Genomic DNA, 25,506 nt, shown 5'->3' on the forward strand with positions numbered 1-25,506 from the left:
TGTTTTTTATTATGATTGTTTTTGTTTAAGAGATTTTAAGTGTAACAGAAGTGTAAGTATAACATGAGTAGCTCTCGGCCACTTTCATTTTTTAAAAGTAGCTCTCAAATGAAAAAAGGTTGGAAACCCCTAAAGGTAGGCCTGTAACTTAAGAACAATGTAGCGTTAAGAAGGTACGCTTCCTTTGAAGCACGTGTCTGTAGCACTCATTGTGTTTATCCTTCAATTTATACGCCATTTCTGATATAACCAGCAATTCCCAGCACAACACACATAAGCACAACACCTAGTCTAAAGTCAGTGAAGTGTTGCGCATATTATTCATATGCTATTTTAAGGGCGCATGCTTGGCCATAATCAATGTAGCGTGTGCACAACGCGCATACACTTTGATTCTCTCATCTACACAAAAGCAGCAATTCTCATTTTTAGAAAACCATACATTATTACAAGGAAAAATATTAACACACTGAAAAAACAGGCATAAATCTAGCTTACACATTTACCCAAATCATCATACGCCTGTTTAACCGAAGCTAATTTGGGTGTGTTTCTCCATCCCCAATGTCACTTCTCTGTGTTTTACGGCCCTGACGAGAACGTCGGTCTCCTCGGCTGTGAACCGCTCCTGGCAAATCCGCCGTTATAATAGCAATCCGCAATGGAACAAGCGCGCCTGCTCTTAAAGGGAATGTGAGATGACGCTCTGATTGGTTTATTTCACGTTACGCCCAAACCACACCTATGAGTAATGAAGCTACTTCAGACCAACACATTTTAGATTTGCGCCGAGACCCGCCCACAAAGTTACTTGCGTTTCGCGCTTGATACTTGCGTTTCAGATCGTTAAAATAGGATCGTTAAAATAGGGCCCTTAATGTTTTGGCTATTTTCTTTGAATATTCCATACTTCTGAAACATGAAACATGTACAGCTTTGACAACTTAAGCTGTGTAAAATAACGTTTTTCTGTTTTAAAATGACAGGGGGGAAATATGACAAGTTGTCAAGAACGTAAAATTGCTGTAATCATCAAGAAAAGCATCTTAATTGAAGGTGGAAATCCTGCTCGATATCGTCTGCAAAAAAAGACAGTCAGTATTGATCAAGCTGAACCATATAGAAAAATTAACTTTGGAGAGAGAGACTTAAAGAAACCCCATAAAACCATTCTGATGGTGGGAGAAACAGGAACAGGAAAAACAACCCTGATCAATACGATGATCAACTACATGTTGGGTGTTCAGAGAGAAGACAAGGTTTGGTTTGAGATCACAGATGAACAGAATGACCGAACATCAGTTCACAGTCAGACCTCGATCATCACTGTTTATGGGTTTTATCTACAAGAGAGTCCAATCGATCTAACAATCATCGACACTCCAGGATATGGAGACACTCGTGGAGTTGATCTTGATAAACAGATCGCTGAGAATTTGCTTAGTTTAAGTGACCCTGAAGAAGGGATTCCTGAAATACATGCAGTGTATCTGGTGATTAAAGCACATCAAAATCGTCTCTCTGACAGACAGATATACATATTTGATGCTGTTCAGTCTTTATTTGGAAGAGATATTGATGGAAACATTGTCTTGCTCTTCACACACTCAGATGGAGCTCGACCTAAAAAAGCCCTGACGGGTGTTAAAGAGGCTAAAGTCAAGTGTGCAGTGAATGACAAGAGTAAGCCTGTGTTTTTCCTGTTTAACAACTGTCAGTCAGAAGCTGCTGATGAAGAAGATGATGAAGATGAGGAAGAGAATGAAGAAAGGGACAAGGAAGATCATGAACAGAGGCTGGATCGTTCATGGGATCTCAGTTTTAAAGGAATGGCAGGATTGTTCAAGTTTCTTGAGAGTGTAAAAACAAAATCCTTGACGTTGACTCGAGATGTGTTGCAGAAACGGAAGCAGTTGGAGGCAAATATCTCTAATCTACAGTCACGTGTTGAACTGACAGAACTAAAGCAAAAGGAGCTGAAACAAACTCAAGCTGCTCTGGAGCAGAACAAGAAAGATGTAGAAGAAAATAATAACTTTGAGTATGAAGCTGAAGTGTCCTACAAAGAATGGGTTGATATTGATCTCTCTAAAGCCAGCATGGCGATGAGCTGCAACGTCTGTAAGGAGAACTGTCATTATCCAGGATGCTGGTGGGTCAGTAATCTCTCACGGTGCAGTGTGATGAAAAATAATCACTGTACAGTGTGCACAAAGAAATGCAGTTACAAAGAACACGTCAAAGCAGCAAAAATATATAAAATAAATACAAAGAAAGAGAAAAGGACATATGAAGATTTAAAGAAGAAATATAATGACAAAATCGGTGACGGTGTGTTTATGGTCCAGACGCTGGAAAAAGGACTGCGAGAATTAGAGAGACAGAAAATAAAGCTGGTGATGGAAGCTTTTCACTGTGTGGAAACTCTGGAGAAGATCGCACTCAACACTGATTCTCTGTTCATACTTCAGCATGTTGATTCTCTGATTGAGAAGCTGGAAGAAATAAATGAGCCTGGAAAAGCTGAAATACTGAAAAACATCAAGAAGAGAGATGGAGAAGGAAAACAAGGAGCTATGGGATACAATACAGGATTATTTAAAAAAATAAACACCAGTTATTCATCAGCTTAAATGATGAAACAAGGAAAAGCTGAATAGGATCCTGAAAATATTTCTACTTTGTTCAAAAGCATGTCCTTCATGTTAAGCTATATAATCATTGATTGTAATTGCATCTCAATCTAACATTTTTCTATCATCACACTTGCCTGGATTTTCCATTTTTAAATTACTTTGAATAAACTGCATCGCAGCATCTGCTAAATTAAATGATGTAAAAATAGTGATTACTGTGAATTCTTTTCCTAGATAACAGCACATACTGATACTGTAAAAGCAACAAATAACCAGAATATTTTTATTTATCACAAAATTATGTGCATGTGTAGCAGTTGTGCATTACCGTGTTACCCTAGGTCCATGAATTATTGTTATATGTTCTTAAAATGTGTTTCTGTAAAAGTATATTGCCCAGTCTGCATGAGATCTCACAGCGTGTCGTGCATTGCTGCCGCACACTGCTCTAACTGCTGAACGAGTGTGTTTAGGGTGACCATATTTTAGTTTTCAGAAAACAGGACGGGGGCGTGGTGGGGGTGGGGGCGTGTTTTTTGGTGAATACATCAAAAAATACTTGACAAATGCACTCACAACCTTGCAACTATGTTATTGTACTTTAATATATAAAGCAATACATCATTTCCATTCAATGTTTGGCCCGCAACAATAGAATACTATTTAAAAAAAAGTTTCGCTTTTAACAACTTTTACATGACACTATTTATTTTCATGGCCATAGCATAGGTTAAAAATCTACTACTAAAATAAAAAATCTACTACACTATTTCATTAAAAAAAAACAATTTCAATCCTCGATGTTCTCTTGTAGCCAATACTTTCTTTATGTGGGCTTCTAGGTCGCTATAGCACCTTTATTTGACAGTGTACGTGCCAGCTTTGCAGGTCATGCATTCTGCTTTACACGGATCATGACCGAAACGAAAACATGGGAGTTTTCTCTGTAAATCATCTGTGAATATACATTTGTGCTTTTTTTTTTAACGCTGTTAGCTACTTACTTATCTCGCACTTGACCGTAAACTGAAGCGTCGAGTCACGCTGCTAAAATTCTGTGAATGTAAAGTCCGCCTACTTTCATTTGATTGGTCATTTAAAATATTCTGACATTGAGGAGCAGTGACAGACCAATGAGGCTTAGATGAACACACACACACACACACACAGAGGCCTCTGTATTCTGACGTGCTCTCTGCTTGCCGCTGCGGATTGAGGAACGCGCTGATTATAACAAGACGGGGCGAAGCCGAAACTGGTTTCATATGTTTTGTGTGCAAAGGCAATCATGTATTTAAAGTACACGCTTAATGGCCCAATGAAAAATAACGAAAACCAGGACATTTGTCACAGAATGACGAAAAGGAACTACGACAAACGGAACGAGTTCCCTTGGGGAAACAGTTCCGGTGTGACACCAGGCCGGTTCCGGCGGCCTGTCATGGCTGGCCATATTGATGAGCAACAGCTGCAGTGGATAATCAAGTGGCTATTTGAGTGTGTGTGTTGGGAACGAGTGAGTGTGCAGTGCGTGGCGGTTTGAAAAGAGAGAAGCGGCAGTTTGAAGAGAAGAGGGTAGTGTGCAGGCAAGCAGAGCGGTCTTGATCAAAGTCGAGGTTACGAGAAGACGAGAGGCAGAGGCGGCAGTGTGAAGACACGAGTGTGCTCTGAATTACGGATTGTTGATCGAACTTGGTGTCTCCCTTTGAAAGTATCATCATAGTGGATCTGCCGAGCTGAAGTGAAGGTACCCTTGTCACTGTTAAGTGGTGTGTCATTGCAGTGTCTGATGATTGAAGTGAGCACGTGTGAAGATTTAAAGTGGTTTGATACATGCATGAGTATTTGAAAGTTTGATGTTACCAGCACTCTGAAAGCTTAGTCGGAGATCGTCCAGCCCGGTGGGGAACCAACAATTAATGTGAACATATGAAACTGCTATCTGCCACTGCAATCTGCCGTTGCTGCCCTGTGGTAAGAAAACTCAGTTGTTAACTGCTGGATTCTGTACTCACCACTGTTGTTCTGTGAACATAGAGAACCTGTTATCGGCCACTGCATTCTGCCATCGTTGCCCTGTGAGGGATCCTATTATCCGTCGCTACACCCCAACCACCGCTGGCCTGTGAAAGAAAGGTGACACTCAGTATCTGATGCTGTCCTGTGAAAAGAGAAAGCCCACTGTCTGCTGCCACCCACCTGTAGTCCCTTGTGTCCTGCCCGCCACCTACTGCTGACTACTGCATTCCCCCTGACAGTAATTGCCTTCTGCCTACCATATACTGCTCATTGCTCCCCACCAAAAGGTCCTGGTCCTCCGCCCAATCCCCGTTGTCCTGTGAAAGAGAGGTGACACTCAGTTATCTGATGCTGTCCTGTGAGAAGAGAAAACCTACCGTCCACCGATCCTTACCTGTAGCCTCCTGTGTCCTGCCCACTACTTACGTTGGTCTGCTGTCTGCCATCTGAAGGCCCTGGCCCCTGGACCAATCTGTCCCTCGTCCCTTCCTCCCCCCCTTCTATGGTGGTCCTGTGAGCAGAGTTACCCAGCCACCGCTGTTGCTTAACCGAAGGCATTCGTCCCTTGTCCCTTCCCCTTCAGTATTGCTCTGTGCAAGGAGGTGATCAACTGGCGGCTGACCTGAATTTCGTTTTGTATTAATTGTATCTTAATTTTAATCAGTGTTTCATTATCCAATTTTATCGATTTAATAAATAAAAAGTAAATATAGCAGACAATAAATAATCACGACATGGAGGCGCCAGCGCCTGAACTGGAGCTAACCTTTAGCTATCATCCATGAACCGAAATTTAACGTATAAGGTAGCCTACTCGCCTCACACACCTAAAAAAAAAAAAAAAAAAAAATAGAAATATATCTATTATCTACAGAAATCTCTACTTTTAAACAGAACCATTCAAAACAAAATAAAACGATGTAATCCGTATGAAATGTGTATCTCTCTCCGGCGCATAAATTCTTACTGCGAAGATCGCGAGTCAGACTTCATCTTTGCAGCCGACACAGAAAACACTTGTTTATTAATAGACAATTAAAATGTCTCATTGCAATATTTTACATATACATAATCATTACTTTTGCTGGTTCGTTGTGACAGTTATGAAAAATTGAGTGTGAGGCATTTGTTCACTTCACACAAAAAGATCTTGGAATGAGATGGCTAACTGTAGTAGCGTTTAGTCCACTGCCTATAATAGCCTAATTTAGAGATTACCGACTAGAGAGTAAACTTGAGGCACTCGCAAGAAAATGGATAAGTAGCTACATAATAACATTCACAAATATTACACCATTTAAAAAAATACATAGGCTACTGAGTTACTAAAACATTCTTTGTCAAAGAATACATTTGTTTGTTCACAGTTTTAACGTTCATGTTTCCATTTGTTTAATTTCAAGATCTGAGGTGAATTATATCCATTGTTGCTTTTTCAGCTTCAAAGCTGGAGCACTAAATGATATTCAAAGTCACATTTCACACTTTTAACATTAAATAAAGCACATTAACAGTAGCCTACCAGAGATTATCATTGCCACACTTTGTGTTTGATGTTCCAGCGCGACGTCGCAGAAAAATAGAAACCGTTTCTAAATTAGAAATGTCGCGTGTCGCCGTCGCGTCTGGTTAGGACAAAAACTCTGATTAACATGGAAAAGATACCTTTTATCGCGTGTCGCGTCTCGTGTAGTTAAGTTAGGACAATTTTAATCGGACAATTTGACCGGAGAGATTTAATTTTGTCGGACATTTCATTTTTTTTCCGGCCAATGTCCGGCAATTACCGGACAACGGAAACCCTGGCCCCTACGAAGAGTTCTGTGGCAGTGACATTCCTTTAAAGTGTTTTTATATTCATTAAAAAGAATCAAGTTTTTACATCACGTCGTTGTCTGACTTTTTGGTGTTCTTGGTGTAGGTCCTCCGGAGTGGTGGTTGTCCTCGGCCCTAGCGGTGACACATTTTCATCACTTTATAAAAAACAGACAGGATGGCCAGGACAGGATGTGAAAACAGGACATGTCCTGGGAAAACAGGACGTTTGGTCGCCCTAGTTTTGTGTCACCCAAGATCAAATAAATGAGGACCTGATGGCAAGAACTTCTGTGGTCTGAAAGTGATTTTGACAACACAACGCAGACAACACCCCGCTAACACTGGTGCTGTGACCCGGGTGGGAGTGAGGTTTAGGGGGGTGAGTGTAACAGAGGTCAGCTAGTGAAAGCTATGCGAGTAAACCTCACTCCTCTGATCTCAAGAGGCGCTCTAGCGACAGACGATAGAGGCTGCGGTCTTTATCCGCCTTGTTAGAGCGTCTGACTTCCACGCCAGAGACCCGGCATCGAGGCCCGCCCAGCGGTGCATTTCCCAAAAGCATCGTTAGCCAACTATGGTTGCAAGTTATCAGTAGTTTAACGAGTCGGTGTTTCCCATATTTCGAACCATAGTTCTAACGAACAAAGTTGTGTGTTTGGAACGACAGCTCGCGACCTGTGGTTAGAATCAGAGTTTCTAGTTTGACTGACATGTGGACTCAATAAATCCTTATCTTGAGCAAAATAAGCAAGATGACATTCAGTACAATCTATATATTTTATTTAAAATACTTACAAACGTCATTTACGTCTTTTAGTTTGTCAAGAGATTTAAAGAACTGTTTTTGAAGAGTGCACATGTGCGAAAGCATTTAATAATATTTCCGTATATTCTGAATAAACGTGAAGCATGAAGCAATAAATGCAAGGCCCAAAAATGTCATAGAGAATGAAAAGCACAGTCCAGATTTATAGTAAAGCAGAGCTTAGAAATGTATATCATGTTTTTCACCTGTTGGATGATATTCAACCGTTTCTCACATGGCCTCTAAATGGCAGTGCTTTATAATACAGGTAAAACAGCCTCTAACAGCCTCTTAGTGACAATGATTGCATGTGTAACCCCCTCAACCAGGTCGTACTCGCCCCGCTCTCGGGTGTGTTTCCTGTACAACAACGTAACTCGCTGCTAAACTACGATACATCGTTGAAGAAATCAACTAGCTAGTCACGACTGTTTCCTGAAACCATATTGTCGCAAATTGGTCATTCAACCAAATTGGTTAATGATGTCATGCAGGTTGAGGAGTAAAAAATTTTTTTTTTTAAGATTCAGTTTGAGATCGAATTAATGCTAGATGTTTTGCTATGAATTACGAACATGGCATTTGAGGACTATTTCTATTTTTTCTCAGTTATTTTGCCTTATTTCCACATTCAATCATAGACTCATTCTTACGCACTAGAGCACGTTCGCACATGCACACTCTTCAAAATCGACGCTTTAAATCTCTTGACAAACTAAAAGAAATGATTTGTATTTATTCTAAATAAAAGATATAGATTGTACTGAATGTCAAAATGTCAGCTTGCTTATTTTGCTCAAAATAAGGATTTATTGAGTCCACATGTCATGCAAAGAAGAAACTCTGCTTCTAACCCAAAACACACAACTTTGCGATGCTGTTTGCCGTTCTTATGGTTTTAAGAAACACGACTCGTTTAACTGCTGATAACGACAGAACTTGCAACCATAGTTCGCTAACGATGCTTTTGGGAAACACACCCCTGATTGGTTCCATTGTCTTTCATAGGCATACATGATAGAAAATGTGTTTGTAGTTGGTGTAGGAAGGAGTAGGCAAGAGCAGGGCACAAACTAACACTTTTTGACTAACTCAGTTTGTGTAAATCCACTTGGGGCTCAGAGTACTTATTTTTTCCCACGTTAATTTCCCATGTCTTGTACAATTATGTGGTTTTGTTTCTTTAATACAGTGTATGAAAGTTGTTAAGGTGCCGTTCTTAAACTAGGTGACAACCGCTACAGATTGTTTAGGCAGAACGTGTCCACAGTAAAGTCCTTTACTGTTGTCTTTTGATTCATACATGAGTATGGGTGTGGTTATATAAATGAACAATAATAACAATAATGAATATAGATACAGTCATGAGGCAGAAAAAGTAATAACTGAACAATATAAAAGTAATAATGCAATAGCAAAAAGATTAGAACATATTTATACAAGTCCAACATCTGTAAATTTCCTCAGGTTTATACATATATTCACTTATAACAATACCATGAAATGGATGGAATAAATAATGGACTAAACAAGAATACTGCCAGTTGACTGACTGTTATTGTTGATGATAATGTTAAAAAAAAAAAATAATGTTCTCAATTTCAACAAGACAGTGTATCAGAGACATAAAAAAACTTTTAGCTCAGCAGGGAAGACATAAAAGAACTAGCTTAAAGATCTGCTAATTGTCTGAGCCAGTTGTGCACAATGTGTAAACTAGCCGTTCTGACGGAAACACTGAGATGTTACACCGTGCAATTATTTTATTGCAGTGTTATCGGTAACACTTTATAATAACGTTCAGTTGTAAGTCATTAATAAGTAGTTAGTTAATGGTGAACTAATCATTTACAGAACATTCATAAATGATTAGCAAGTGGCACTAAAGTTCCGTATTAATTACAAGGTATTGCTACTGACTTATAAAGCCCTAAACGGCTTAGCTCCAGTCTATTTAACGGATCTTCTATCGCCCTATAATCCATCGCGCTCTTTAAGATCACTAAATTCGAGGCTTTTGGTCATACCTAGGATACCCAGATCCACCAAAGGAGGGAGAGCATTTTCACATTTAGCTCCAAAACTCTGGAATAGTCTTCCTGATACTGTTCGTTGCTCAGACTCGCTCTCCCAGTTTAAAACTAGATTAAAGACACATCTCTTCAGCCAGGCATTCATATAATACTTTTAATCTTACAGTTAAATCCGACCTCTAGTTCATAAACGCCAGAGGAGAACTGGCCCCCGACTGAGCCTGGGTTCTCCCAAGTTTTTTTTTTTCTCCATTAGGTCACCTGATGGAGTTTTTCGGTTCCTTGCCACTGTTGCCTTTGGCTTGCTCAGTTGGGGATATTTGGGGATATTTAATTTAATTAATCAATTTATACTATTGATATAAATTACTATTGATCAGCATTACCAAACGTGGACGTTCCACTAGAAACAAACATTGATGTATTGTTTTAATTTATTACTGTGAAGCTGCTTTGATACAACCTATGTTGTGAAAAGCGCTATATAAACTTGACTTGACTTGACTTGACTTGACACTAACATTTTATGTATAGTACCAGTCAAAAGTTTGGAAACACTACTATTTTTAATGCTTTTGCAAGAAGTCTCTTATGCTCATCAAGCCTGCAGTTAAAAACAAAACAAAAAACAAAAAAAACAGTAATATTATGAAATATTATTACAATTTAAAATAATGGTTCTCTTTTTTAATATACTTTAAAATGTAATTTATTTTTGTGATGCAAAGCTGAATTTTCATCAGCAAGTACTCCAGTCTTTGGTGTCTTATGATCCTTCAGAAATCATTCTAATATGATGATTTGATACTCAGTTATTATCAATGATGGAAACAGTTGTGCTGTTTAATATATTTTTTTGGAATACTTTTTTCAGGATTCATTGATGAGTAAAACGTTAACAGCATTTATTCATAAAAACAGCATTTATTCAAAATAAAAACATTTCTAACAATATAAATCGTTACCATCACCTTTTATCAATTTAACGCATTCTTGTTGAATTAAAGTACTAATTTCTTAAAAAAAAAATAGTTATTGTTCCCAAACTTTTGAACGGTAGTGTATATTGTTACAAAAGATTTCTATTCTAAATAAATACAGTTCTTTTTAACTTTTTATCCATCAAATAATCCTGAAAAAAGTATCTCAGGTTATAAAAAAATATTAAGCAGCACAACTGTTTCCAACATTGATCATAAATCAGCATATTAGAATGATTTCTGAAGGATCATAAGACACCAAAGACTGGAGTACTTGCTGATGAAAATTCAGCTTTGCATCACAAAAATAAATTACATTTTAAAGTATATTAAAAAAGAGAACCATTATTTTAAATTGTAATAATATTTCATAATATTACTGTTTTTTGGGGGGGTTTTTTTGTTTTTAACTGCAGGCTTGATGAGCATAAGAGACTTCTTTCAAAAGCATTAAAAATAGTAGTGTTTCCAAACTTTTGACTGGTACTGTATGTTTTGTAAATTCTGTTACAAGTCATTTACAAGTGATTAGTAAATGATTAACTAATCATTTGCAAAACATGACTATACGTTTCATAAATGTTTAATAATCAGCACTAATAATCAGTCAGCACTTACACTGCAGTACACACTACACACTACACTACACACTAGAAGACAGCAGTCTATACCCTCACCAGTCAGCACTTACACTGCAGTGTTCAACACCTGTTATAGATGATGTGTAAACGCATGAATAAATCATTTACAACACTCTCTGCATCCCCAAATCTAAAGTGTAAACTATTCATCACTTGTAAATGTCTTACACTTACCTGTTAAAAATGATCTGTACGTGTATTCAAGGCATTTACAACACTTTCTGCCCTCTAATTGCTACATACATACATACAAAAAATATATATATATTATTTATTAAACATTTATGAACGGATAGTCATGTTTCGTACATAATTAGTTAATCATTTACTAATCACTTGTAAATGACTTATAACAGAGTTTACAAAACATACATAAAATGTTAGTATATCACTTGCTAATCATTTATGAATGTTCTGTAAATGATTAGTTCATCATTAACTAACCACTTATAAATGACTTACAACTGAATGTCATTATAAAGTGTTACCAGCATATCTGTATCACTGAAGGGCCTGATTCTTTTTTCTTTATTTATGCTATTTCTCTGCATCTCCCTTGTGTTTCTTCTCCATCTCTCTGAATATTTTGACAGAAGCACACTGACATTGCACGCTCGTTGCTCGCTCAGAGCCCAAAGGAGGACGTGTTCAAAGCAGTGGCAGAGCTGTACGGGACAGAATTGTGGAACGCCATTTTTTAAATTCATTAAATGTTTAATAAAAGACGAGACAAATATGCTTAGTTCATTTTTTATTTCAATTATTCTTTGTAAAGAAAAGCCAGTGATCAAGTCACCTTTTGCCTGCAATAAGAGATATAGATACAAGGTCAGCAATAGGACTCTGTGTGAAATAATGTATTAGCACTTACTCTGAAGTTCCTTTGAAGCAACTCTATCTCTAGTGCCAGTTTTTTTAGAAGTAGTCTCTATTTAAGTTCTAGTTCTCCCATCATTTTTGTTTTTTCTAAATACTCTATTGTCTGTTGAAGACTCCTATAATATAGGGAACGGATATCACCCTGTGTCATTTGTGGGGGGAAACCCTGTCAACACACACTTCATGCAACAAACATAAAAAGGAAAAGTACACCATGCCCACCTCTGTATCACTTCATTGTGCAGATTCTTCTGTAGATGTGGACTCCTGCAACTCAGAAATAATGCAGTCAGGAATAATAGGTACACAAGTATACATTAAGTAAGTTATTTATGCACTTACAGGTACTTCCTCCAAAAGACATAATCTGAAAGGGTTTCTTCACTGTCCTGTGCATTGGAAACAAATGGGTATTACAAAGTGTTGCACTTTCTTCCCTTTTGCTGTAAAGTCCACTTACTGCACATGCTTCAGCCAGAACTTGCTTGGGAACAGATAAAATTGTTGATGTATTGTGTAAAACTGCACAAAAAAAGTACACTGGAGAAAAATGTGATCAATAGCTGCTTTCCGACCGGAGGAACCTTTTCACAGTTCCTAGAACTATTGGCTAAAGTACCCGGATGTCGGCGTGTTCGCACCGCAGGAACTAGGAACGATTTTAGTTCTAGGAACTCCATTTGTAGGAACTAATTTGGGTCCTACTTCAGAGTAGGGTCTAAACCAGCACTATAGGAACTATCCGTGACATTAGTGTACGCTGCACCCGCCATTTTTAAAACAGCTAGAATGTAAACACACAGATTATAGCCTATATATTTACTCCACAAACTATACAAACATGGAAAACAGTGATAGATGGGTCTCTAAACCTTTATGCTGAAGAGAAAATCCAACGCAACTTTGAGGGGACCAAGCCAAACATGATTATGTTTATCTGCCCAGCTAGCAACACTGGACATCAACCACACGGCATAGGCTAATAACCTTTTTTCAGTTCTATCTAATAAGATATTTAACAGTACTGTTAGACAGATCGCTAACTAATAAACACAGAGAATGCGAGCATTGTTTGCTCTGGCGTTCTCAGCGCCGCCAAAATAAAGGTCCGTCGCACCGTCAAAATAAAAGTCACCGTGCTTGCGTCACTCCCTTACCCCTCCTACCAGTTCCTATGGCCACTTGGCCAGTGCGAACGCAAACAGCAAAACCGAGTTTGGGGGAGAGTAGTTCTTAGAACTGTTTAGAAGTGGACAGTTCCTAGAACTAAGTTCCTATAACTACTTGGTCGGAAAGCGGCTAATAACTCATGGCAACATATTTGTACATTAACTAGCCATGCAGTGTTCACTTTCACAATTCAAAGCAATTCATCACTACTCAAGGTTTGTGACTGGGCCAGCCATTTGGATTATAGGCCTACTTAATTTAATGCAGCAACAAATTATTTTACAGTGTACTAAGAGAGTTTAAAGCTCATTTACCAGTAATGAAGGAGTTGCTGCTACTGGTCCCAGCTGTGGGTCAAAGGAAGAGCTGAACCCAGGGATGCCCTCCACAATGGGTCGTTCACATTCAACCCAAGGGCCAGCTCTTTTTTTATATTTTTTAATAGCCTTTTTCTTGGTTGCTGTTATAAACAGACATACACATCATTTAACAGTGCCTTATTAAAAGAGATGAAGAACAGAACAAGTAGCCTAGTAAAGATGACCATTTTGTAGAATATTATTGTACTTCACTTTTACTTGTTCCCATGTTCTAGTGGGTGGTGGCTCTGACATTACAATGAACAAAGTAATTATGGAATTAAAATACGAAATGACATACTGTAATAAGTGATAGAAACATTTAACATGGAACATTAAACACTACGGCATTTAATTTGTCTGCTACTTTTTGCCAGCTCTATCTCCTGGCTTTTGCAAACTTTGAAACGTTTTCATGAAACATTCAAATTCTGCATAAACTTTGACTACTGTCTATTGCTGTGGAGAAAAGCTGAGAGCGCTCTTTGGCCAGTGTGTCTGGTGATTGAAGAAACTCAGACTGGACTCTCTGAGAGATATTTGATGCTGTTCAGTCTTTATTTGGGAGAGATTTTGCTGAAAACATTGTCTTGCTCTTCACACACTCAGATGGAGCTCAACCGAAAGATGACGGCTGTTAAAGAGGATAAAGTCAAGTGTGCAGTGAGTGACAAGAGTAAACCAGTGTTTTTCCTGTTTAACAACTGAACTGTCAGGCAGACGCTGCTGATGAAGATGATGATGACATTCAGGAAAAATCATGGAAACACAGTTTTAGAGAAATTAAAGGACTTTTCAAATTTCTTCATAACAAACAACCAAAAACCTTGAAGATGATCCAATATACTTTACAGAAATGGAAGCAGTTGGAAATATCTCCCCCAAAAAAATCACATATTTAAGAGATATACCCCAAGCAAAATGAGCTAAAAACAAACACAAGAAGTTCTGGAGCAGAACAAGAAAGTTGTTGAAGAAAATAAGAACTTATGAGAAGTAGTATGATGTTCCCTACAAAGAAAAGGTTATGTAGCCTATAAGGCCACGTGCTGCAGCGTCTGTGAGGAGAACGGTCATTTTCCAGGACGCTGGTTTTCCAGAAATCTCTCATGGTGAAGTTCGATGAGAAATAATCACTGTACAGTGTGTACAAATAAATGCATATCCAGCAAACGTCAAATAAGCAAAAATATATGTTGAATCGGAAAATTTTAAAAGTGCACTCTGAATGTGTACTTCTGTGATATATGTATTTAATCATTGTATTCATTGAAGCAACAATGTGTTCATAATTTGTTAGTCTAACTCAGTGGTTCCCCAGGGGGGGCGCAAGGTTACTGCAGGGGGGGCGCGGGAGATCTGCAAAAAATAAATAAAAAAAATACAGCCGTTACGTTACTACGGCGTTCAAGTGCGTGAAAGCGGTAGTGATAGCGCTCTTCTTTTATAAATCGGCAACGAACGGCAATTACACTGAATCGTTCTTTTCTTTTATAAATCGGCAACGAACGGCAATTACACTGAATCGTTCTTCTTCAGACCGTTGGAACAAGCCCAACCTAGAAGTTGCTCGCCAAAGAAAAAAACGTCTTCAGCGGACCGAATCACGAGCTGCTATTGTGAACGTGGCACTCCGCTGCTGTGCGCGCTCTGGTGAGAAGACCAACCAGAAGCTGAGCTCGTGAGGCACTCTCCAAAGCTGCTATATATTAACTTTTAATTATAAATTAAAAGTTAAAGTTCTGGTTTATTATTCTCTCTTACTGTTGATTCAATGACATGACAAATTAAAACTATTCCTGTTTTTCATTGCACGTTTTTATTTTATTTTGTAATTTTTTATTTTTTATTTTTCAAGGAGAAATACAGAAAGCAGGCCTTCAATAATTTCCTAAATCACTTGTAAGTTTATCATTGCACATATTTCATTGTAAAAAAACTTTCCGCTTATATATATATATATATATATATATATAATATATAATATATATATATATATATATATATATATATATATAATATATAATATATATATATATATATATATATATATATATTTAATTTTTTTGGGAGGGGGGGCCCAGATTTTTTTAAAGGTTTAAAGGGGGGCGCGACCAAAAAAGTTTGAGAACCACTGGTCTAACTAAAGCCTTGCTAAATATTGCAATTTAGCTAAATTTGTGTGTTGTTTAGAAAATATTTGTGAGGAAACAATTAAAAAAACATTTACACGTCCATTTACATGTTAATATTTAGTCTCTCTGTCACAATATGAACAATAATGTTACTTTTACTGCATCTTGTATAGTCAGTCACTAGTGCTTTATAGCTGTTATATTCTATATAGCCTTATGCGCTTGCAGTGTCTCACGTTTTAGCCACGTGAAGTTATAATGAATCAACAGTTTAAGCTATTAGGTTATATCAGAATACGAATTGAGATTTATCTGTTTTATTATAGAACCACACACATCACAAATTTCACGAATTAAACTATTGTCATCACATCACACACACGTATCAGGCGTATTACAGCGTATCTGGACACATACAAGGATGCATATCTATGAATATATCTGCCTGTTCAAGTTCCCATGTGAGGACTGCATGGAGCCTAAGGATCATCATCTGTCTGCATCTATTCAATCAAGAAACTATTGAGACTTATTAGCACTGAGAATTAAATTTTGTTTAGAGATTTGACTGACCAGAAGAGGGAAGCAGAGACTGACATTTCACACATAGGGCCCTATTTTAACGATCTGAAACGCAAGTGTCAAAGCGCAAAGCGCAAGTAACTTTGTGGGCGGGTCTTGGCGCTGTTGCTATTTTCCCAGCGGGATAAATGACTCTTGCGCCAGGCGCAAATCTAAAATGGGTTGGTCTGAAGTAGCTTCATTATTCATAGGTGTGGTTTGGGCGTAACGTGAAATAAACCAATCAGAGCGTCATCTCACATTCCCTTTAAGAGCAGACGCGCTTTGTTCTAAAGCGGATTCCTATTATAACGGCGGATTTGCCGCGCGCCAGGAGCGGTTCACAGCCAAGGAGAGGGACGTTGGGGATGGAGAAACCCACCCAAATTAACTTCGGTTAAAAAGGCGTATGATAATTTGGGTGAATGTGTAAGCTAGATGTATGCTTTTATAATAAATTGTCTGTCTATCTATCTATCTATCTATCTATCGTAATAATGTATGATTTGCAAAAATGAAAACTGCTGCTTCTGTGAAGATGAGAGAATCAAAGTGTATGCTCGTTGTGCACACGCTTCATTGATTATGGCCAAGCATGCGCCCTTAAAATAGCATATGAATAACATGCGCAACGCGCCACTGACTTTAAACAATTTTTTCCTGGTTAGTGGCGCAATTGTTTTCTAAACCTGCAAAATAGCATGAAGGAACGTTTGCGCCGGAACACACCTCCTTTTTTGCGCTGAACCGCCCAATGAGCGCAAGTTCATTCCCTAGTTTAGCGACGTGCTTCTGTGGAGGGAAAAACGCGCTTTGCGCGGGTGCAAAATAGGAATGATACATGCGTCGCTGTACAAAGTCAATTGCGCTGGGTGCAAGATAGGGCCCATAAAGTCAAACTATTGTAAACTGATTTGATCCAAATCTTTAAAATAATATCCAGATAATTGTTTTTTTAATATTAACTGGCTCATTCCTGAATCCCTTCAACTCTGTAACTGGGAAAAGTGAATTAAGTGTTGTAATTTTAAGAGGTCATTATAGTGAATGTCAGACTTCAGACAAATCTGATTTTCAACTTCAATAACGCACTATTTAATGACAGGAAAATGAACTGGATGTTCATATAGAGTTAAAGTGAGTCTCAGTGAAATACAGTTATCTTATATGAGGACATCAACCTGAAGAACCGCTCAAAACAAAATACACCCATTGATGATAATACTGATCATTACTGATGTTTGTGCTGTTGTTTTCCTGCCAAAAAAACATATGCCACTTCCTGCAAGATTACGAAAATTGATTTTTCTAAAGGTTTTAAACTTGATTTGAGAAAGAAAAACAAATTATTTAAATTGTCATACTTTACGTTAGTGCATTTAAAAGTGCAGTTAAAAATTAACATCAACTCAAAGAGAGAATTATTCAGCCCTATGTTCAGTTAATTATGATTTTGTATGATTTCCTTTTTTTCTTTTGATTTCTTTTTTTTTTAAGTTTGATCATTTATCCTACATATTCAGACATTTAATGATGGAAATGTAATGTATAGTTATCAGTAAGATTAACAACAAAACTAGCCTTTATTTGTATTTAATTTTTAGTTCTCTCCAAGAAACTTTCAATTTGTACCTCCGTTTGGACTTACATTGTGAGTGCAAGAGTTTTGCATAAGTGCAGAGAGTAACCATTGTTTGATTTCTCAAACTGTGAGAGTCTAAATTATTGTCTGTTGTAATCAACAAAATTCCAATTTGTATTTAACCTGGAATATTTATTTAATATCCCAGACAATTGGGATTTTTATTTGGTTGCATTTTGGTTTTTAATTGGGCAATAAACTGCAATATTCTTCTAAAATGAAAACCCAACATTGTGACTCCGCACTGGACTGCACTGTCTGGGAACAAGGCCTTTGCATTGGGTTGGGTTTGGAAAAATGGCCTTATTTAGCAATATTCTATGTCTGTAAGACCACAAAACTGCTTAATGTTTGGGAGCAACTTTGCGCTCAGCATTGTTCGATGTCTGGGAGTGAAGGTTATAAGAGCATCACCACATATATGAACAAAGATGTTCTTGACTCCCATAATGAGTGTGTAACCCAATCCAACGCTCCCAGCTCAACCATCTGGAAGATGACTCGCATTTGCTTTTCTCAAAGCCGAGGCGCTTTGAAATGAACACGCCAAACAATTTAAACTAATGTAGTATCTGTAGGTCTGATCATGCTCTCAGGATCATCTCAATGCACTTCCGATAAAAGCTTTGGAAAGCACATCACAAAAACTTTCCCTTTGCTCTTTATATGATTAACACCAACTCTTAAAAACAAAACGTTGAGCCACATATTCAATTACTGCACCTCCAATAATCGCCGTCTCCAAATCACCCGGACCTTCTTAAGGACTTCTGCAGGAGATCAGCTCAGTTACACTATAGACTTCTTTATAGACTATGTGACTGGTGTACAGTAGATAATCAAAGCACTTTGGCTTTAAGAGGCCTTTGATTAAATTGCAGGCTAAATTTAATGAAGGACCAATTGTAAGGCTTTCATATCCATCAAAGATAAAGACCGAATCTAGATAGAGAAACCCTAAAATACATTCAATTAATGTGGTTGTTTGGTTCTTCCTTACATCTACATGGACATAGACTTCACTAGGGCTGCAATAACGATTATTTTGATAATCGATTAATCGGGCGATTATTTTTACGATTAATCGGTTTATGTACTTATATTTTAGTTTTGCCCATTTTTTTCCAAGTAAATTATTAACAAAGGGTCCTTATCATTCAATATAGACTTTTTAGAGATTTTAACCATTTTGCATTGTCATATCCTCATCAAAAACATACTTGGAGTTGTGTTTTATTATGTGTTAGTAATCCTTTGTCGAACTCTTCTGCTATCAAAACACTGACCCATACGTACTCTAGCAAATTTCACAAGGAGACTTCAAATGTTTTCACCATGGCAGTCATTAGGGCTCCTAAAGTAGTTTAATAACATCCCGAACAAAGCTTATTAAGAAATCTTGCAGAACATATTTTCACGAAGAATAAGAATAAAGACTACAGTTGCAGTAAATTGCATTTTATTTTATTTTTTCCTGTAAACACACAGCTTATACCTGGGAAACAGCTTTATAGCTTATGCTGTGAAATCAATCAGAAAGTTGAAAGTAGCTTTTTTTTGGTAAATTTATGGTAAACTTTCGTTCCTACCAAAACATTAGTTCTGAGAAAAAATAATGAATTGCAGAGTTTAACCATCATAGAGTTAAAGTGTATCATTTGCTTGTGACAAGTCCAGTCAGTTTAACAGAGAGCCCCGGCCGCGCGCGCGCACTCACCCGAGCGCTGTCTTGCTCTCTCTCTCTCCCTCGCGCATATTAATCAAAATCAATTGATACGATGGTATCGGAAAAAAAAACTCTCCAGTGATGAAATGTTTTCTTTGTTGACAAATCTTGTGCGATATCCTAAACTGCCGAATGCTGCTTCGTTCGATTAGTTTTATCTTCCGCTTTTTTCTTTTTCTTTCTCGAGCTTACTCCACTGCCGCCTGCCTCCGCCATCTCGCTGAATGCTGCAGAGACGCTGTGCGGGAAGCACGTGACATAAAACAAGGCCAGCTATTGGCTATTCGCTACTTCTCCTGCTGTACTGGCTGAGTAAAACCTCCGGTGGCTCATTACTGCCACACTTTGGTCACCGCAGATTTAAAATATGCACGAAATGAGCCGCTTATGGCAAATAAAAGTTATTTAGCAACTAATCGATGACTAAATTAGTTGACAACTATTTTAATAATCGATTTTAATCGATTAAATCGATTAGTTGTTTCAGCTCTAGACTTCACTAAATAATTGTGATAGTGATTTACCGATTCAAAGAGCAAAGAAGAGCAAAAAGGCCTGGAAAACAGAAGCAGATTCAGATGTAGGCTGCTAGATGTCTAACCCGGGAAACAAACAGATGTGTCATGATAATTAATGAAGACAGCTGAGCGTGAAAAGTGTCCCAAGACAAACAAGTCATTTCACAGGAACTTACAAACAAAATCACCAAAATAAAGCCTTATAATAGATCATGTTGTTGTTAAAGTAAAATCATATATTAATTCTGGTCTTTTGAGGACATTGGTAACAAGTTGTTACAGTTTTACTGTAACTGTTACTATGGTTACAGGGGTTTCTTTGTTTTGTTTTTTGTTGATGGAGAGCATGCTCATTAATACAACTGCATTTGTATTAACATTTTAATTTAAACAGCCCTTTGACTAATAAAAATAAACTAACAACTAATTCTAAATGTTGAATTATTGCTAGACTGTAAATTATTACTAAACAAAGGCATAGTTGAACGTAACGCCTCAATCTTGTCTAAACACTCACAGTCATTTTACTCCTGTCAGAAAACATTTCAATAAACACTAATTAGTGTCACTGAATGTTTAGTAAAACTAAAGAGTGGAAACAAGCAAAAAAACACAGAACGTTCCGCTAACGTTAGTGTTCAGTTACCGTTTTAGTAACCATTTCCTAAAGTTCAATAACATAAATTTGAAAATAAATGTTCGATATTAACGTTCTCATGACGTTCCAGGAACAAAAAAAAAAGACGTTATCAGGTTAACGGCCCTGAGAGAATTAAACCTCCTCAGAGAAATCTATAAAAACAACCCGTCACAATAAATAGTTCATATCTTCGATTGACTAAATTAATTCAGACACACCGATCTTTCTGCAAACGTTAGTTTGTATGTAACTTCATTCATTAATACCAAAACGACGATTAAGTTCATTTGTTTACACTGTAACGTTACACGAGTGACGCGACGCGCCAAACTACTGACTGAGTTCTGGACGCGTGCGATTATCATATTATATTCAACATAACGGCTCTCCGTTTATTATAAAACAAGAGTTTAGAGAGAGGCTTTCTGTCCGTATGAACGGAACCCGTCTCACCGTATTTGTTGGGTTCTCTGCTGTACCGGAGGATGGGCACCGACCCCCGCCGCTCCGCGCGCTCGCCCTCACCGACACCGGCGTCAAACACCGTGTCTCCGTCCGTTTCGTCTCCAAGCGCGCTCTCATGCGCGGCCACCGGCACGACCCTGAACCTCTCGCTCATGTTGGTCGTCCGTGAATCGGACCTGTCCGGTGTCTGATAAACTTCAGGGATCAGACAGCTTACGCCCGTGATTCATAGCCGGTAATCTGACAATTTGTGAGGGCGCGCGCACAGAGGCGTGAATGTGTGTGAGGCGCGTCCGTGCAGAACGCGCTGCGCTCATTGGCTGAGAGCTGAACGGGGCTTCGTATAAATAACAGAAGCATGCTGGAGATCAGTCTCATCAGGTTTAACTTTTAAAAATTAATAAATTGCATTGTGCCATTTCAAGATCCAGTAGTTACATAAATCAGTCCAATGTAAAGCCATTGTTTACAAGAAAACACAAGATTATTTTCTAAAAAAAATATATTGTAATGTTATTAATGCCCTATTTATTTATTTATTTATTTATTTATTTATGTGTGTATGTAGGCCTATGTATGTATGTATGTATTTATGTAATTATGTATGTATGTATGTATGTATGTATGTGCGTATGTAGAGTTATTTATGTATGATTTATAGATTTATAAAGCAAAACAAACAAAAACTATGCCAGGAAATTGATTTAGAATAACCGCTGTTTATGAGACAAAATACTTTTCATTGAAAGTAAAACATTTCAGCTTTATTTTGGTTCAGTTTGTTGACATTTGTAAGTCTATTTTATAATTATGTTGTTTTCTTCAGTAAATGATAATTATTTGTGGACTGGACAAGCTCTCGCTAAATGATAAGCAGAGATATGTGAGCAGTTGTTGTTTAATTGTTCTGCTGAAAAGTATTATTTTATTTAATGGATGTTTATGACAGACACATGGGATTTCTGCTGTCATGTTCTCTATGTTTATATAGACGTCTGTCTGATATAAACTCATATTCACATGAGTCTGAAGCTTCATTAACATCCACTGTCTGTTTCCCTCTTGTGTTGTGTGTTTTCTCATAGATACGGATCATACAGTATGAGGAGTTTCCAAACCTACAGCAGCTCTTCACACACAACATGAGAAAGAGCGGCTGTTACTGATGAGACTGAAGATCAGGCTTTGAGTCACAGAGAGAGTTATTATTTCCACAATATCACATGAAATAAAGACACTTATTTAAAATAACATATTAAATGCAGCATATCTGTGTTACTTTATCTCATCCGGGTCTGTTTTGAATCTCTTCATCCATAAGATTAAATGAAGCCCAATATTATCATGGTTCTGTCAGCTGGAGAAAAACAGGCTTTTGTTCAGAATTATTAGAGCTATTAAACTTTGGTTTGATTTGAGACATGAATCAGAATCCCACACAGATCAAATGACTGGATGATCTGGGTCTTGTTGTGCCCTCATATATGTTTAGTTGTTAGCATGTTTTCTTGAGTTGTGTCGGTTCAGTCCTCAGCATTTACTGTTCCAGTCTCTCAGGCTTTGTTTCAGCTGCTGTGGGTTATTTTAAGAGATGGATAAAGTGGGACGAGATGATTCACAGACTATTGACCAACACAACACACATTAGTGGAGATGAGACACGCTATTCTGACATGAAATGATACACAAATACTGATTAACCTCAAACAAATATAAATAAAACACTAAACCTAAAATTAGATATAATGAAGATTTATTATTATTTTATAAAATCTAGGTTTATGACAGGACTGGATTTGGAAAATGTCTCAAAAGTTCACAAGAAGACATATATAACATTAATAACTCTTTGGGTTCCTCATTTCTTCATTGGCAGAACTCTTTGGAAAACCTTTAGGAACCTTTACAGAAAGGGCAGTTCTCTGGATTTACCATGAGTACAGACAAGAGACTGATCCAAAATAAATCTTTTTTTATCAATATTTGTTAAAATCTTTGTTCTTTTTTTTTCTTTTTCTTTTTTTTCAACATAATCTACTGTACATTCAGTAAATTTTTGACGATATTTATATAAGATAGTGAACATTATGGCAGTAAAATAATGTCAAATGTTTGTCAAATGTTTTCTCATACAATAATGTCAAATGTTTTTGAAATAAAAAAGCCTGTTGAATTGCACTACTTGAAAAAAAGAGACATTGCATTAACCATGCTTGCATTTTAATGCATTGTATTTTTAGGGCTTGCATTTTTATGGGCTGAAATTCAACATGGTTGAATATTTAAGCTGTGAATATTTCAATTAAAAACATTTCAAACACATTTTCATTATTAAAAATTCAATAATCCATATTCACCTTTCATATTTCACTTCCAAAATATTCAAACTGTTTAAAAATACAACCTATAATATTCAACAGGCAATTTTCGGTCCATTTTATTTCGCTTTGCAAATTCGCTTCCACAAATTCAGTGGTTCAAATTCGACAGTAAATTCAACATTGACGTCCAGGAACTGCAGGAAAAGCAGTAGATTGCTGAGCATACTCTCCATCTGCTGTTAGTCAACCTAACCAGCAGAGGGTGCAAAAGCGCGTGTTGTTGACGAAGACCAGCAACAGTTAGAGCAAGCCATTCATTCATAAAACTCATTTACAGCAATGTAAGTGTATTTGTGATTATTATGACGGCTGTTTTATGTTAAATTCAGTGTCTTCATGGTTACTTTTCCTGTGTAGCCAACATGCATCTTTCTCTACCGTGAACGAGATTATAATGTTATTCCCCGATGCGGATGTACAGATCCAATGTTACATTTTTGAGGTTGACATATTTCTCTTGGTTGTTTAGTTGCCTTTTATATTGCGGCGATGTGCTGCATGCAGTCTATTAGGGTTTCCCTCAATACTTCAGGATTCCCCTGCTGGACATATACAACGCTTAACATAGCTTAATGGACTAATTACAGTGATATAAAACACCAAACTTGGAGGCAAGCAGATGGACTCAGAATAACGCGCAAAGTTTAATGCTGAGCCTTTCCCAGTGACTGCTGGCATATAAGTTGGCTTGACGTTGGACATTCGCACATTTAGGGACCGTCTCTAAAGTGTATACGACATTGGTATACACGTTTCTAACTTCAATAGCATTTGAATAGAACGACTTACAAGAAGTCATAAAACCAACTGTAAAGTGTTCATGTAGTGTCAGGCATACTGCGCACCCTTTGGATTTTTGATATTTATTCAAATAAATTTAAGTTTGCTATTGAAGTAAGAAACGTGTATGCCAATGTTTTATGCAAATTTACAGACGGTCCCTAATATTGCCTAAATGTGCGAATGTTCAATGTCAAGCCAATTTTACATTTAGTCATTTAGCAGACACTTTTATCCAAAGCGATTTACAGTTAAACTAACAAGAATATGCAAGTGCTATGACTCTTCCCAGTTTAAGCTAATGCAATACACGTAGGCATAGGCTACTATATATATATATATATATATATATATAGAGAGAGAGAGAGAGAGAGAGAGAGAGAGAGAGAGAGAGAGAGTTGGTATTAATTGATGAAGTGTTGATTTTATGCCAGTATATCACGAAATGCTCAGCATGAAACTTTATGTGTTAAGTTCATATTCTGAGTCCATCTGCTTGCCTGTAGCCTATATAGTAGGGCTAGCCTACAGCCTACTTCCCAAATAAGTTGCGAGTTTGCAAAGCGAAATAGAATGGACCGAAAATTGCCTGTTGAATATTATAGGTTGTATTTTTAAACAGTTTGAATATTTTGGAAGTGAAATATGAAAGGTGAATATGGATTATTTTTTAATAATTAAAATGTGTTTGAAATGTTTTTAATTGAAATATTCACAGCTTAAATATTCAACCATGTTGAATTTCAGCCCATAAAAATGCTAGCCCTAAACATACAATGCATTAAAATGCAAGCATGTTTAATGCAATGCCTCTTTTTTTCAAGTAGTGCAATTCAACAGGCTTTTTTATTTCAAAAACATTTGACATGATTTTACTTCCATAGAACATATAATTAAACAATACTGTAAGGAAAACTTTTTTGTTGTTTAGTTGTTTAAAATGGTAATATTCTTTTTAAACTTAATACTTTCTTTAATTTTTAATTTGTCTGATTACAGTTGGATTGTACAAAGTTCAAAACTTAATGCAGTTTCTATGAAAAACATGCATATTTAATGTCGTATGAGGTTATGATCGTATTGTTTTTTAATCTCACAGTGTGTAATGTGTGTTCAGAGTGTCTGTTTGATTTTGAGAGCCATTTGAAGCCAAAGTTTGAATCAGATTAACAATAATGTAGTTTTGAATAAAGTGTTTGGTCAATTATTTTAGTGGTTTTGAATTTGCAGTTATAGCTTTAAGAAATGTTTTCAGGAAGGGTGTCTTAGCAATTAAGCACAAATAAACAAAAAAAAAATCTGCACCAAAAGGAATTAA

At 37.1% G+C, this 25,506-nt stretch overlaps 3 protein-coding genes across 4 annotated transcripts in view; 2 read left to right on the top strand and 1 right to left on the bottom strand.

Moving 5' to 3' along the window:
• LOC311075330 (uncharacterized protein) overlaps window positions 1-10,613 on the top strand; it is a 250,040-nt gene extending 239,427 nt beyond the window's left edge. For both annotated transcript variants that reach the window (XM_084102648.1, XM_084102647.1), the window contains exon 3: window positions 987-10,613. In XM_084102648.1, coding sequence (XP_083958774.1) covers window positions 996-2,633 — 1,638 coding nt within the window. In that variant the 5' untranslated portion in view covers window positions 987-995 and the 3' untranslated portion in view covers window positions 2,634-10,613. The remainder of the gene's footprint in view (window positions 1-986) is intronic.
• The window catches only part of LOC311075333 (uncharacterized protein), a 467,028-nt gene that overhangs the window by 236,936 nt on the left and 204,586 nt on the right, over window positions 1-25,506 (top strand). The window lies entirely within an intron of this gene.
• The window catches only part of LOC311075017 (uncharacterized protein), a gene marked incomplete at both ends in the record, with an annotated part of 124,662 nt that overhangs the window by 76,650 nt on the left and 22,506 nt on the right, over window positions 1-25,506 (bottom strand). The window lies entirely within an intron of this gene.

Source organism: Abramis brama, assembly GCF_963993115.1.
Source record: "Abramis brama genome assembly, chromosome: 24".
NCBI classification, from domain to species: Eukaryota; Metazoa; Chordata; class Actinopteri; order Cypriniformes; family Leuciscidae; genus Abramis; species Abramis brama.